At 39.2% G+C, this 17,135-nt stretch overlaps 1 protein-coding gene across 5 annotated transcripts in view; it reads right to left on the bottom strand.

The window, feature by feature from the left end:
* Window positions 1-17,135, bottom strand: part of rap1gapb (RAP1 GTPase activating protein b) — a 94,957-nt gene that overhangs the window by 52,388 nt on the left and 25,434 nt on the right. For 4 of the 5 annotated variants that reach the window (XM_046028519.1, XM_046028516.1, XM_046028515.1 and 1 more), the window contains exon 3: window positions 16,621-16,674. The exons of the other annotated variant lie outside the window; for it this stretch is intronic. In XM_046028519.1, coding sequence (XP_045884475.1) covers window positions 16,621-16,674 — 54 coding nt within the window. The remainder of the gene's footprint in view (window positions 1-16,620; window positions 16,675-17,135) is intronic. 5 annotated transcript variants of the gene reach the window in all.

Below are 17,135 nucleotides of genomic sequence, written 5' to 3' on the forward strand. Positions count from 1 at the left end.
ATGCAGTTGGTGATTATCCTCCCTGCTGACACAAGCAACATGCTGTTTTGGTGTAACAATCAGGAGTGAGAAACAGACCATCATATAAACAACTACACCTCCATCTACTGTGGAGGCACATGACACACTCACTCAAGGCAGGACACACATGTAGGTTAAAGGTAACAAAATGGGCTTTGCTATTATGACAATACAGTATAAAGCTATTTTAACAACCTCGCTTTAGGGCTGACTTCCCCATGCCTGCATGTTACAAGCAGCTTAATTGTCCCCCAGGGTATAAGATGATTTGAATTTCAATGAGCTTAAATAACCTTGGTGATGTGGCTACTGCAATTGATTATTTTGTTTTGTATTATAATCGCAAATTTCATTGACAACTGAGACCAAAACTTAAACCACAGCATACCTCCTTCTCTACTAGGAAGAGACAATAGACAATTGAGCCATTCAGACAGAAAGCAAAACGAGATGCCGCTAAACGTATTCATCAAGTTTTCTGTGAGTGGAAGGACAAGGAAGATTGTCAAGAGCACTTCAATAATTATAACACATCAGCACTCTTCCTCTGCTAGACTTGATAAGTAAGGGCTGTTGTGAATTATAAATGGTGGTTGACTTAAATCTGCAGTTATTTTGTCCTATTTGTCATGCAGTCCACTCTCATACCAGCTGGTTTAGGCAGTATGTGGATGGCAGTGAACCAGCTAATTTAATTTTAGAGCATCAAACTTTTTAGAATAATTGGACTAAACTGAATGCAGCTTTAGTAGAAGTGACAAGCAAACCCTTAAAGGGAAATATGGTTTGGCTGGCTGCTTGGCAGCATTAAGATAATTTAAATAGCAAACATTTTAGTCTTCTCAAAAGCATGTGACTAGCTGAACAGAATAAATCAGCAATATGATATATTGACGGAACTGTAACAAGGTAGATTTATTTATCATTTAGCAAGAAAGCCGCCTTTATTCAAAAACTGCTGTTGAGCAGCGAGTTGTTATGGAGGGAATAAGAATGAAAGAGACATCAAAATACAGGCCCTGACGTAATCAGACTGTGCAAAGGTCAGCAAATAGTTCTCAATCAGCTTCTTTCCATGAGTGATGGGGTTTTACCTGAACACACTATTTTCTGTTTAGGTTATTTCACTTTAAACATTTCTGTTTGTAAAAAAGGCAATGTCACATAATCCAATGTACCAATAAGGATTTACCAATATTTAAATCAGAATCTGTTGACAGTAGTGATAATTAGGTCACTGTCAATGAAATCAGATCAAACCACACCCACACACAGTTTTTATGTATAAACTCTTAAAAAATAATAGCCAAAAATGTTTTCTCAGTTTTGATGTTGCATATGTAGTTATGAATATTTATTTATATAGAAAAATGCACATTAAGGCTATAACTAAATAATCAATACATGCCTTTTTTTGCTCTATTTAATCAACAATTGTTTGGTCCATACCAAAAACATCATAAACAACTTCCTAGAGGTCTACAGGGTCCACAACTACCTCCAATGGATCAGAGCCATGAAAACAAAAATATACACAGTTGAACTGCTAAAATGCCTGAAAGTAAAGGTGTACACCACCATCAGGTAGGTAGAATACCTCCGAGGGAAACTGTAACAGAGCAGTAGGTTATGTGCACAATCCTATAATCTTTCACTTGGCTGAACAGTTGCCAGCTGTCTTCGGGCTAAAAGCTGATTTTACTCACCAGCAGGGAGCCAGTACCTGTAAATTTAAGTCTTTAAAACCACCAGCATCATCAGCTAGCTTTCTCTAAATCTTCAGTTCAATCACAACGTAAAATCTCAAAATAGGAAAGTTACTCTCATCACACAAGGCCTCTGGGCTTGTAGGGGTGTTTATGAGATGGCCCTGACTTTGCCTGCTTGTTTCTATGGTTTATGGATTTAAATACAAGTCGGAGGTTTAAAGAAAAGTTTACTGAATATCCACGTAGGAAACAATTTTAAAACTAGTTGTTCACCCACATAGTCCTTAACCACCTATAGTTTTAAATTGTTTGTCTACTTCACGTAATTGCCTGTTCTGAATTTATATACTACAAAATAAAAAAATCACATCACAATCACACAACAGGGAAACTGGTCCAGGAGACAATGAAATTGCTGTTAAAATAGGGCACAATTTCCAGTTGTTTTTTTAGCTTCTTGTTTTTTGTTTTTTTTTTACAGTTGTTTACAAGCGTTTTGTAGAAACAGCCACGCTATTATCTGCTAACGGCAATTTCCATCAAATTGAGTGTGGAAATTATGCTTAACAAAATAACTTCTTCAAAGACAGATTCTGAAACAAATGTAGACTGGTAATTTGATGGTCCAAGTCTGGGCCCCATCCATTTCTGTTTGAGAATCCTTTCCCTGTTGTTTATTAGGCATTCATTTCCCCAGAGAGACTCCTTTTCAACAACAAGGCTTTTAAAAACAGGGAACACATTTTATTGACAACTGCAAACAACCCAAATCTGTTACACACATTAAAGTAAAAAGCTTTTTTTCTTGAAACAAACATCCTAATTAATCTCAGACAGCTGCATGCTTACAAAGAATCCTGTGGCGATAAGAGGAGCGGGTCTGTGACTAGAAGATTATCAGATTGGATCAAAGATGGAGGGGAAAATTTGGGGAAACGAAAATTAATATGGAACACAATCCCTCAACAAGGAAGATACTAACTATCAAACTGTTTCAGCGGAGCTTCTTTGGGGATAATTTGGGGAGTGTCTGAACAAAGACAGGCTAAAAAGAATCCACTCACTTTCTTGCTTTTATTCGAAAACTGAGTAACTAATTAATTAATGATTTAATACAGCTGCATGAAACCTATTGTTCTATACACCCATGTTGCTCTTCCCTACAATTCAGCTGTTTACATGAAAGATAAAGATGCACCAATCCATTGACTGAACTCATTGGAATCATTTTTGTAGGGTAACATGAGGCCAGAGATTGCTGTGGTACAAAAAAACCCCTAAATGTGACTAAATGACTGTAACTGATGGAGAAAACGGTGAATTTCACAATGGTCAGTACCTGAGCTGAGGTTCTGACTGTAACTTACAGTTAAACAAAATTAATTTATCAGGTAATGGAATCATCCCCTAAAGTCTAATCTAAATCATCAACAGTGTGGGTCCAAGCACCTAAACAACCAAAAATGTTTGCTATTTGAGACTTTTCGCCTAGTTAAGAACTCCTGAGGAGGGTAAAAAGTAATCGGACACGATTGGAGCTTTCGAGTGAGTTGTACATTTCTCATGAATAGTACTTTTGACTACTATTCCTAGAATCTCATTGCACATGTTGGTAACAACATGGTTGGTACTGTTCCAAAAATATTCCTTTCACTAGCATGTCCTTGTCTACTACTGCTTGGCGGTATCTGCTTGTGCACTTGGGCTATCCTTCAACCTGACACCTACAACAGAAATGAGTGTTTTCTAGGCAGACTTGGCTTTTATTCCATTGTCTGATGAAGTATTTTCCTATCACAAAGATTCACATTCTGACTGCATTAAAATAATCACTGGCATACATGCAAGACTGTGACTATACAAAGTTGGATCCTTTTACACCCTCCTTTTAATCATGCTGATGATATATTTAACATTTTTACTGTGAAGATGCAGCTCACTTTCACTTTCCTCACAGTGAAATTCACAACCTAAATAAGCCTTTAATTAAAATTTGTTATCTGACAATAACTCAATATTACCAACATTTAATTGTCTACCTGAGGATGACACACCACTTTTGTTGATGATAAACAACCAGTGCTTTGTTTTTAATGAATTTATTTTCCCCAAAAGATATTAGGGGGAAAAGGGAGGCAGTTAGTGAACACACAGAGCTAATGAAAAAGTCCCCTTGTGTCTTGATTATTTTTGGATAACTTTATTTACCACTAATAAACTGACTAATTCCCCCAGTCTACCAGTGGTTTTACAGTGCTCATAAATTTAGGTTATTTTGCTGAGTAGTCTGCACGGTCTGACCAGCAACTTCTGAAAAGTCTTTTAAAGAACACGCTGGAACAGGTCACCATGACCACGACAATCACACATCATCCTGATGAGCCCATTACATGCACTGAAGCAATCACTTTATTATCTCCCTTTGTTGCTTCACACACTGATCTTATTATTTTAGCATCTCAGCAGCTATTCACTATATAAATGTTTAAAGCTGTAAATGAGGAGGGCTGACAGTCAGTGACTTTGTAAGAGTCATTTACTTAAAGGAAACTCCCTCAGCAGCCTCACAACTTTCTCTCACTACTCCTCTGTGACAGTCAGATGGATCAGTAAGAGGATGCAACAGGTGCACTAACACTGCCACATACAAACATCACTCAGAAAGATGAATCCTCCATTATCTTACCCTCCATAAGCTCCAAATGTGAAACTCCTTTTCCTCTGAGGCATCCTGCTGCACGGCTGATGAGGTTTCCCAGGTGAGAGCAGAATATCAGTGCAGTTTACAACACAAGGCTAAAGAATAACAATCATACCGTTCCTTTTTTTAATCTCTATTTGTTTCGCTATTCACCTCCTATCTCTTTCTATACATCTGTCTTTTCTCTGCTCCCTCCTTGTCTCAGCCCTTTGAGTGTGTGTGCTTTTTCAGAGAGTATTTTATGTGTGTACACAGCCCGGCCCTCCCTCTTTGTGTCTCCTCTGTGCTCTCTGACTAAGTAGCTCCTATCTCTGCCAGAGTAAGAGAAAGGTGTGTCCAGCTGCCCTGTTGTTGTCCTGGAAACAAACAGGACTATTCCTCAGGCTCTACCTGACTTGTTCTTGTCATTTCCAACAGGAAGAGAGCTCAAAATATTTAGATTTCATACCCATGTCCAATGATTGCAACCTCTTCCTGGCTTTCAAGTCTGACAAGTGATTTTCATGTGAATCACAAGAGCTCTTTGCTGGTCTTGTAGGAAATAGGTACGTGAACGTAACAATACACTTGAAGGTTAGGGAGAGACAGGACTTCTTTTTTGCTACACACTTTTGTTGATATTTCTGTATTTTAGCCCTGCACCAACGAATATTTTCATTATTGATTAATCTGCCAATTATTTTCTGGATGAATCATTTTGTCCATTAAATGTCAGAAAAGGATGAAATGCCTGTTATAATTTCTTACAGCCCAAAGCAATGTGTTCACATAGTTTGTTTTATTTGACCAATGCTCTAAAATTATAAGATATTTCATTCACTATTATAAATGACAAGAAAAATATGCCCACAAGCCTTCATGTAAGATGATGGCATTTTACTTGAAAAATAACTAAAACAATTAGTCATCAAAATAGTTAGAAATGCTGTTATATCGACTGACTATAATTGATCCACTAATGAATTAATCCACTAAACTGAATTAATCCACTAATCGCCGCAGCTCTACTGTATTTGACATTTATTAAAACAACACACCAGAGTATGCATTTTGAAAATGATTTAGGATTCAATAGGTCATACAGCTGGTGCCCTGGTTTTAGATTTTAGCTCATTTCCTGTTTTATTTTGTAAATGTGTCTTGGTTACCTTACTTCCTGCCATAGTGTTTTCCTGTCATTTTAATTGTCTCTCCTGTTCTGTTTAGTTTCACCTGTGTCTATGTCTATGTTTGTGTATGTAAAATGTGTCACGCGTACCTGCCATTTTTCTCGTGTTTGTCCAGTGTTTTTGGACTTTCTCTGTTTCCCCTGGACCTTGCCTGTACTTTCGGATTTTTAGTCTTTCTTGTTCCATGTCAGATTAACTTGCCTGTTTGGACTGCTTCTTCTGGATTTGAAGCAGTTTGAACCTTTTGATTGTGACATTAAATCAGTGTAATTGTACCAGCTCTGCCTCCGGTTTCTTCATTTGGGTCCAATCCTTTATGTTCCTGCTACCCAGCTTGCACAACCGTGATATCTAGTTCATGCAGGGACACTGGAATGACAGTGCCATGAAGAGGTAGCAGTCACTAAACTTAAACCTCGGAAAAAAAATACTTCCTCGTTAAATATAGGTTAAATAAAATAAACTTGAATAAAATAAAAATGTGACTGCTTGATCTGATGTACAATATTAAGCAGCTTTTGAAACCTCTGTAGATATGAACTAGAAAGATTGATTTCTTTCTCTACCCTTTGGGAGGGTTCAGTGATCTGGCAGAAAGACTATATTGGAATTGCAATGCCAAGCAGCAATGCCATCTTATGTCAGACATTCATTTGGCACACTTCCTTAATTTTAATGCGACTGTTTTGAACCTGATAAGTTTAAGTAGGTTAGTCTTAGTTTGCTATCAAAAATACTGAAGAGGAGTTGGACTGAAAAGAGGGCAGATTTTCTGATGTACTCAAGTCTGTCATGTTACCTGACCTATTTCAACCTGGCAACTCCAGCTCAATAACCGACATTCAAAGATTTTGCTGTGATCACACTTATCCCCACAGAACAGAGAGACATTTTTACCATTGAAATTCATTTCATTTCTCTTGAACTTCCTAAGTAAATCAAATGGAAAGACTTGTCGAAGTGATACCTATATCAGAGTGTGAAAAGTCTTCATATCTTTGTCAATCTGCTGGCAGAGCACATGTCTGCTTATAGTCAAACAAGAGAGGCCGATCTTGCATCTCCTCTGATATCTCCTCTTTCTTGTCTCTTCTCATTGTCTTTCCTGTCCATTTCACCTCTCCCTCCATCCTCCCATCTGCTCTTTTGTCCTTTCATGCCCTCCATCTGCCTCTGGCTGCCTCCTCCCCTGCCTGTCTTATATACCGTTTATCTGAGTAAATTATTACGTTTTCTGCTATAATGAGACAGTAATTCCTTCCCTGCCCTGTCTGGTTCAAGTGCATCGACTGTCCTCTTGTCACCCAACGCATCAATGCTTATGTCGAGGTGCCTGCCCTGATGAATCCCCAATTGACCTTTTGTGATTCTATTAGGTCTGACTGGACTCTGGCCAGATGTGCTATAAATCAAATCAGAAGCTTAGAGGAGAGGACACAGCAATGTGCCATGCCAAGGTCCCTCAGCTCCTTCATTGATATTGACTGTCTTGCATTGATGCTGTCGTTTGACTATTCTGTATTTCAATTAAAAACAATCAATCATCTTCTGTGACAATGGACCTATAAAGGACCAAAAATTGTATTTTAATTTGAAGTGACAGCATTGCAGAAAAAGAGTGTTATCTGATATATTTAGGGCATGACCTCAGGGCTAATGTCAAATATATTTGAGCCTGAATGCAACAGCTCTTCTCATTCAAGGTGTTTCAGCCTCCCTCATTATTTATTATTTATTTGAATATGTCTTTTACATACATTGACGGTCATTTTATCTGCTGGCTTTTTTTAAATGCGTATTTATTATACTGGAAAAGTATTCAAGTGTACTTTAAAGATTTGCATCCTCCTTTCATCCTCCAGTCAGATCTCTTGGCACAAATTGCACCTCCTCCTTTCCAGTCAGCCTCCCCCTGTTCATCAGCTAATGACACTGAAATGTCATGTCTCTAAGAGAGTGATTCTCTAGAGGCAGACTTGTACTGACAAACAACATTATTTTGCAATTGCTTTTCTCTCGTGTCCCTCAAAAGATGCCCTTCCTGGTCGAAAAAAAGATATTTAACCAGAGTCATTTGTGAGAAGCAGGTGAAAGGGAAAGGGCAGTGTGGTGTAATTAGTCTATGTCTGCAGGTTTCATCCAGGAGAAGTGGCAGGCCGGCTAGAGTGCTCTTCCAAAGCAGGTCAGCCTTGACTTTGAGAACTTGACTGGCAACGGAAGGAGGGGGGCAGGAACGCTGCCCTCTGTGAGATGGGGTTAAGTCCACCCTGAAATACCGCTGTCAAAGTGGTATATAAATACAAACAGCCTCCAGACAAGACCCTTCATCTAGTGGAAAATTACAAATATGCTGTGAGAAGTAAGGAAGAATTTGGAGAATATAATAATTGCAAAGAAAGAATTGTTCAAAACAAACTGTAAGAAGGAACTTGATTAGAAGAAACTTAGTATTGGTTTTCTTGTCTATGATCATGTATTCCAGGAACCTACATATACAGAAAAATATACAATTATACATAAAAAAAAACAGTGGCAACAAAAATTACAACATAATAGAGCACCCCTAAATTTTTGTTATGTCTCTTTCAGGGAAGCTGAACTCCCAGTAGATCCCCTGCATTTCTAACCCTGATAGTTTGTATTTGACAAAGGCCATATGATGAACACAATAGAGCAGCCATCCAAACATCCACTCTCCTCAGGTGAGAATAGTCAGTAAACCTTTAAGCACAGCAATGGGTTTTTTTATGTGGGTCTTAAGGTCTCAGGAGCTATTAAATAGTTACAGTATGGTCCGTTCCCTGTGGGAACAGCAAAGCAGGACACAGACATATAAAATATTTATCAGTAGTGTGCACAACTACCCCCCTGACAAGACTGCAAGGACAAGCCCAGCCTCAGTGGCCTGAAATGCCCACAATCATGTTTTCATTTTCCTTTTTGTCGAACTTTCTGCTGGATAAAATTCGCTTTTGCTTTGCTTCACACAACACCATGTTCTATAAATGTGACATCATTTGAAGTGCTACAAGCCAACAGCTTGGCATCAAAAAAATCATCAGTAGGAAATGAAATATTAAAGCAATGACTTTCATTAATTGTTTTTTGATGGCCATTAAAGAGCATTCACCAATTTTCTAATGCAGAAATAGCGCAAAGTGCACACCACTACCTATGAAGCTGAATACTTGCTGACTGTATTCAGGGTTTTATGTAAGAATGGCAAACAGGAAAGGGGAAGCTAAATGAAAAGGAAGGCAAAAGACTAATGAAGTTGTCTTGGAGCAACACTACCCCTCGCTGTTAGCTGGAGGAACTACTTTTTATCCTCTCAAGTTGCTGAGGGTCTCAGGGGCTGTTTGAGAGCTCTGTTTGACACAGACAACTTTGAATTTTAAGCAGATAGACGGCGTTGCCTTTCAAGCAAACGAGAGTATACCGCCTATGATGAGTTTCACAGCAGAGAGGAAAAGAGAGCAGGACTGGGAGAGAGACACACTAGCTCACGAACAAAGCATTAAGATTTTATCTACTTTTATCTTCATGACACTGACCATTATTCCATTTCAGGTTGTGCACACATTACTGGTCAATACAGTTATAAGGTTATGGAGCAGAAACAGGCTCTGCTGAAGCAGCCACTGTTCCGTAACCAAATGCAACAAATGAGATTCTCTCTCTCTCTCTCTGCCACAAATTGCAAGAGCGAGATTATCGGGGGTGCTGACATTGTATAACACGCTCATCAAAGACAGACAAGATTCCAGCAGGAACTCGAGACTATTCTTGTCCTCCATCACCCAGCCCCTCTAGATCTGAATGTCATGAATTTCCCAACTCCTCTCCAGGCCATGATAACAGAGGAGGAGGGAGGTGGGGGCGTCAGAGGGAAAAAAATAAGGGAGATAGAGAGAAGAGAGACAGAGCAGAACAGAGAGTGTGTGTCTGAGACGGGTTACAGGGGTGTGGATGTATAGAGGATAATTAGGCATGACAGGACCCAGTTGCCTTTCTTTCCACTTTATCTGTCTTTATATACCCATTTACAGTCGAGTAGTAAAAGTAGTGTGTAAGAGAGGAGACAAAGAAGACACAAATCACACCAACAGAGTGGGAGATTCTGTGAATGTGCCCTTAGAGCAATGTAGAGTGAGGGCAGAGCGTAGCATTTTAAAGCGCCGCTATACACACACAATCCCACTGAAAAGCCCCAGCAGGACACGTAACTCATCCTCTGGGGTGAAAACCAGGAGCAGAAGCCCATTAGAACAAATAAATGCGAGATGCAGAGAGTAGGGGAGGCGGGGGAGAGAGAAGCAAGCTTATTTTTCATGTAAAAACTATTGAGTCAAGCAGGAGGAGAGAACCCGTGGGCTACATCCATGGATTAATGACTTTGCAGACAGAAGAGCAACAGAGACTCTGTTAGGGGCTAACTTTGATTTATCCACATGAAAAGGCGAGACCAGGACCAAGATGAGGCAGAGAGAGATTTCAAATCATGCAGCCTCATCAAAATAATCATTCATTCAGACCTCAGGGCCTGTCCACTGTCAACAACCTCCGTCTGACCTGCACTGGCTGTTTGGAGCTTCCTTCTTGGCATCTGCCATCAGATTAAAAGTTCTTACACTTCAAGAAACTTCCACAAAGATCAGTCACTATCAGAAGCATATGCTTACAGCTCAACAAGATGTGGCTGTAAATATAAAAAAGACGCTGTGAATGCAATGCTGTCCTTTGGACAAGAGGTTTTTGTTTGTTTCCTCTCTTCTTGGCTTCTGTGGACGTAACACTTAATAGGGGACTAGTACTATGCCAATGACCTGTCACTATGCAACATAATGACATTTAAGTAGCCTACCTAAGAGCGTTGGAGAGAATGTCAGATTATGCGATCATACAATCGCCAAGTTTTGTAAATACTGAACTTTTTAAAAAAGTTTTTAATAAAGTATATAAAAAAGCTTTTAATTTAACTCAGATTTCTTCAATTGTGTGTTAATACTCTTAGTTGACAGAAAATCTGCAAAATCTGCAATTATAATGATAACTCATTAATTGTTAAATTGGTCATATTTTGGTCATATTCAGGTTCATCATTTTATTTAGGGGTTGTACCAGAACAGGTTTATTGTTTCATTTTCAAAAAATGCCATATTTTTGTCATACTGCACATTGCTGAAGCTCCTCTTTTCACCCTGTGTGTTGAACGCTCCGTTTTAGCTCTGGAGTGATGCATCTCACCTCTACAAGATCTTTGTTGGGAGTTGCAAATGCACATTACCTAGTTAAGAACTACTAGCCAATCAGAAGCAGAGAAGGGCGGGTCCTGAGAAGCCGGAAAACACGGCTTCATTTCAGCCGTATATGATCCCCTTACCATCTTAGCAAAATGGACTGGAGCAAGAGTTTCAGAGTAATGAGTTATTAATTTGTAACAAATGCATCATCCATAAAGTTTTAACTGAGCTCTGTCTCTACATCACAGTAACAACTTTCTGTCCATTGACTGCCTGGAGGGTAGCTAGTGTTTGGAAGGGAGAGGGGAGGCAGCAGGCAGTCATCTTGTCACTGTGTACTGCAGCTCAGTGTTTTTCCACCGTTTTTTTTTTAGGGTGTGTCTGACTAGCCGCTAGGCGAGCATTACGATGCGTGTTTTTTTGTGACGTCACATGGAAGTGGAAGAAAAAGCTGGATTACAAACGAGCTGTTTGCAGGAGATGGGAGATACCTTGGGGTGGACTTTGGGCTTTTTCTCTTTGCAAACCTATTATATACACAAAAAACATAAATAACTCAATAAAAGACAGGGGAAAAGCCAAAAAGCACAATATATATATATATATATATATATATATATATATATATATATATATATATATATACACACACACACACACACATATACATACACATACACTCACCTAAAGGATTATTAGGAACACCTGTTCAATTTCTTATTAATGCAATTATCTAATCAACCAATCACATGGCAGTTGCTTCAATGCATTTAGGGGTGTGGTCCTGGTCAAGACAATCTCCTGAACTCCAAACTGAATGTCAGAATGGGAAAGAAAGCCTGGTCTGATGAGTCTCGATTTCTGTTGAGACATTCAGATGGTAGAGTCAGAATTTGGCGTAAACCGAATGAGAACATGGATCCATCATGCCTTGTTACCACTGTGCAGGCTGGTGGTGGTGGTGTAATGGTGTGGGGGATGTTTTCTTGGCCCACTTTAGGCCCCTTAGTGCCAATTGGGCATCGTTTAAATGCCACGGCCTACCTGAACATTGTTTCTGACCATGTCCATCCCTTTATGGCCACCATGTACCCATCCTCTGATGGCTACTTCCAGCACAATAATGCACCATGTCACAAAGCTCGAATCATTTCAAATTGGTTTCTTGAACATGACAATGAGTTCACTGTACTAAAATGGCCCCCACAGTCACCAGATCTCAACCCAATAGAGCATCTTTGGGATGTGGTGGAACGGGAGCTTCGTGGCCTGGATGTACATCCCACAAATCTCCATCCACTGCAAGATGCTATCCTATCAATATGGGCCAACATTTCTAAAGAATGCTTTCAGCACCTTGTTGAATCAATGCCACGTGGAATTAAGGCAGTTCTGAAGGCGAAAGGGGGTCAAACACAGTATTAGTATGGTGTTCCTAATAATCCTTTAGGTGAGTGTATATATATATTATATATATATATATATATATATAAAAATAAATAATTTTTTCAAACAAAAAGGCCAAAAATTCCCAACTTCTCCAGTGTGAGGATTTTCTGCTTTTCTTTGTCTTATATGATCAATATCTTTGAATTGAATATGCCCTATTATGATATTTTTGGACAAATGATTAATCGAGAATTGGTAGTTTGAGTTATTGGAGTTTATCATTCCTCCTCCATACTGGCATCAAAGTGATCCTTTCCTTTTATTTTTACTTTTGAAACACTACATTTAAGACTTTTGTTGGTGTTGTCCTGATGAAAGTCTAAAATAAAAGTGCAGTAGAACCATTTGGGCAACAATTGGATTGTACTGGTTTTCGGATGTTTTGTTTGTCTTTGCTATGCTAGAGAGATATAGAATGCACTGTGAATCAAATCAAACTAAATACGAGCAATTTAAAATTCCGCAACATCTCTATTTGAAGAAGACGCTGAGACTGTGACAGGAAGCCTGCTTGACAAGAAGCCATCTCATACAGCGCTGCTGACAGTGTGGACACTGCAGTCTGCCAGCAACACAGAACTCATAAGCCAAAGAACTGCATTGTGCAGTTGAAGTCAGAAGGGCTGCCAGCTGCAAGTTTCAGCACCATAGACAGCAGCTGCAGTGGAAAGTTCTTATTCATTTAATCCTGTTACCTATGTAAACATCCAGGAAATACAGAGTAATATTAGCATCCATTTTTCATAGTAATTTGTGTCCACCTCCCTAGTTGCTTACTTGTCTGCTGTTTCGTGCTGGGAAGGTGGCTGCAGCCCACAAAACCAAAACAATAAGGCTCTGTAGAGCTGAGAGGAGTTGCAGAGGCCGGTGATAATTATTTGGTGGTTCATCACTATGACTGACACCTTTCACCTAAAAATAGTAAATCAATCACTCACAAACATACAACTAAACACACAAATTCTCATTTTTAACAAAATTACAATCCTGAGATACGCCTGAGTGAAAGAGCTGCTAAAGGTGAGGGCATGTAATTTGTGGCACAAAGTCTCACTGTGAGGTGTGATCTCTGTGTTTATGCCACTCTATGTCTCTTGGCAATAGCCCTTGACTTCAGTTGCGGCATCAAAGGGCAGAACAGCCGTTTCATTTGCCTTTGTTCCCACTGTGGCATTTCACGAAATGTGACGGTGCTGGCGCGGTCCAATCCCTGCTGTGGACCTGACCCTTTGAGGGCCTCCAGACTTGCTCCCCCTAGATAGACAATTGCTAAGCTTTATCCTATGAGAACATGACTTGCACTCTCTCTTGGGCAAAATTTATTAACTAGTGGGTTGTATACCATACAGGCTTCACAGTACTGCTCTGACAAGAACATGAACATACTGTGTATCCCTATCCTTATTTCCACAGGCCATCCAAGTATTAGAAAAATGGCACCTATAAGTTTGATAGGAAATATTAAATATCAATCAGGTTTAGAAATACAATAAAAAACTTCATATGTCAGTTCTACTTTCTAATTTGCTGGGGATTTTCAACACTTTTAACAACTGCCAGCCTAGTGCCTAGCTGTTATAAATAACCTTTTAAGTAAATAATAATGTTTCCTGAACATGTTTTTGTTTATTTTTGTTTATTTATTATATTCTATTTCTGCGACTCTCTTCTGTGCTTTTTATAAAGTGACACTAACAAACTAACTTACATGTTAATAAATCTTGAATAATTATATGACCTCATGCTAACCACAGAGTGCTCCCCACTTTCCTCTTGCCCTCTCCAGTGAGGTCAAGCAACCTTGCTTTATTATATGTTTAAATTTGCTCTCATCAAATTCCCCTTGACACTTATCCTCCAGGGAATCCATGCTGCCATTTAAATTCTAATACATAATTCTGGAAACTCAAGTAAATAATCTGAGATAGAGACTCCTTGAGTAACAGAGAGAGCAGGTCAAGAATTCATAGCCACCTATCTTGCCCAGAATACACTGTCATTATTTGGGATTTATCTATGACCACCAATGGATGAAAACTCAGTATACAAAAGTAAGTAGGGTACATACATTGAGATTTGGACTAAAGCCTTGGCACTGCATAATTAGTCACCACCACCTACACCTAGGTTCATGGACAGTTCTGCAGGAGGGACACCTCCATCAATGTCCAGTGGATGAACTTATTCCTACTCTTGGCCACCTTACTTCTCAACTAATATTAAATCTTCAGATTGCAATGCTTCTAAGAAGCGAGAGAATTGCTGTGTTCAAATGATAACTAATACTTTCCTCAGTATTAGGGATAACTATTTTCCTTTGATTTTTCATGTCTTTTGCTTAAAGTGTGGCTTGTGATGATGCAAGGTTCTGCAACCTTATCAGGAAGACACTGAAAGATAATCCATGAAACTAAAGTGAGTGGGTAATTTTGGAGAAAGCAATAATGTTCAGAGAAGCCATAGCGTTGCATAGTGGAGGCTGTAATGAGTCTCCAAGTCATGGAGAGCTGCAAGGCAATACTGGTAAATTATCAGAGTGACCCCATTCATCACCACAAGGCTTTATTAAACATTGTCTGAGAGAAGTGGAGTTTTATCATCATGGGCACAATGGACAAATTTTGGTTAAAATAAGATATCTTATGGCTGAAGAAGATTTGCCATAACTGCTTTTCACCGAAAGACTTAAAAGTCCAGCTGATCTGTGGTGGTAGTGTGTGCAACAGTTTGCTTTTACTAAATCTTACAATTATGTGACTGACACGGTGTAATTATGTAATTCCCAGCAATGTATTAAGTCATTGTAGAGACTGGTGCTTATCATTCTGAAGAAAAACTGAATATTTATGTCTAATTCAGAGCAAGCAGGTAGTGTGTGTAAATGTGTATAAGTGTGTTTGTGTGACTAATAACACTAATGAATGCTAAGATAAGATAAAATCAATAGTAAGATAAAAGGGGAACACAGACATTTCATCTTGTCTGAACGTTTCTAATCACCCATTGCTGAGTCACAGCACAACTAAAAATTTGTAACAACTAGACTGCACTTCAGAAAAACACATCCTGCAGCTATTTCACTGCTTGCTGCAGACAAGTTAAGTAAACTGCCATATTAGTTTTACACAGAGTATAGCAGCCATGATGGGAACTACAATGATTTGTTCTTTGTAGGCACTGAAGCGGGTCATCCAGCAAGCTACTTAGAAGCAAATAATTCCACTACATTGGGTCATGGTCAAGTTTTGCACTGCAAGATTCTACTTCTTTATATTTATTTAAACATTTGGTAAGCTCTACTGCACTCACACTGTACCCTGAAGTGTCTTACAGCCAGTAAAGGTATAAATTCGTAACGTATGTCAGCTAAATATGTGATGCTATAGTCTATCCACTAGCCTATAGTCTCTTTGCATTGTATAGGCCCTGTTGTCCTCCTGACATGTGCTGCTGCCTTTCACAAACATAGACTTATATCTAGAGGGATTACATACAGTGGGCAAAATAAGTATTGAACGTGTTAATATTTTGTTCAGTAGGCCTAAACATATTTCCAAAAAAGCTATTAACATGAAAGTTTCACCAGACTTTGGCATTAACTCAGGAAATCCACACATATAAAGATATCCAAACATTAAAAACCATAAATAAAGTTATGTGCAATAAAGTGGAATGATACTAGGGCTGTCGCGATAACCGCAAAATTGAAATACTATTGGTCAAGCATACTGCGGAGGCTGGCAAGCACCGCAACAACTGCAGTTTTCATACTGTACACTTCAGGGCATCTTAAATTAATAAATGAGTACTTCAAAAGTTCCACAACCGTAACAAGCTCTGTAACGGTTCAAGGATGGATCGCAATGGGCTGTATGTAATGTGTAAGCGTTGCCGTGTTTTGTGTTGTTTTACTGTTTATTTTAAAGGTTAGCTAACTTTCCGTTAGCATATTGCGCGGCTAATGTAGCTAGCACGGTGTTGGACTAACGTTGTGATCTTGAGGGACAGTCCAGAGAAACTGTGGACAGTAAGCCTCATTTGAATCTCACTAACTAAGAAGTGTAGTAAGTTGGAAGCCTGCAGCTGTTTTTCATGTTGCTTTCTGTGGAAATTTAGTTATAACGTTACTACAGCGCAGTGGTTAGTTGTAGACAGCCATTCTGCTTCACACTGGCGCGCGTGTGTGTGTGTGTGTGTGTGTGTGTGTGTGTGTGTGGGCGCTGCTGTTAGCGGCTCGCTGTGAAGTGAGGTGACAGATACAGACACTCCAACTCTGCTATATGGCACCAAATTACTTAATTGATGAAAAATGCGATAATACTGCATACCGTGCTGTTGAGCCCCAACATATTGCCGCGGTGGAAAACTTCACTGCAACAGCCCTAGATGACACAGGAAAAAAGAATTGAACACGCTGAGAAAAAGAAGGTCTCCAAGGCAAGAAAAAGGCAAGGAACCAGCTGAAATCCATTAGTAGTTATTAGAAAGTAATTATACCTCCTATCAGTGCAAAGTGATATCAGCTGGGTTAGTAAATTGATGGTCTACAAAAAGGCTTTTCATTATCGAGGTGTCACACAAGAAACATCTTATGATGGGTAAAAGCAAAGAGCTTTCCCAAGACCTTCACAACCTTATTGTAGTGCAACATAATGATGGAATTGGATAGAGACGTATTTCAGAACTTCTGAATCTTCCAGTAAGCACCATTGGGCCATTATCTGCAAGTGGAAGCAACATCACCTCAGTCATCAACCACAATCGCAAGATTTCTGACCAGGGAGTCAGAAGAATAGCCAGAAGAGCAGCCCAAGACCCAAGGACCACTCGGAAAGAGCTCCAA

The sequence above is a fragment of the Micropterus dolomieu genome, linkage group LG18 (assembly GCF_021292245.1).
Source record: "Micropterus dolomieu isolate WLL.071019.BEF.003 ecotype Adirondacks linkage group LG18, ASM2129224v1, whole genome shotgun sequence".
In the NCBI taxonomy this organism is placed as follows: Eukaryota; Metazoa; Chordata; class Actinopteri; order Centrarchiformes; family Centrarchidae; genus Micropterus; species Micropterus dolomieu.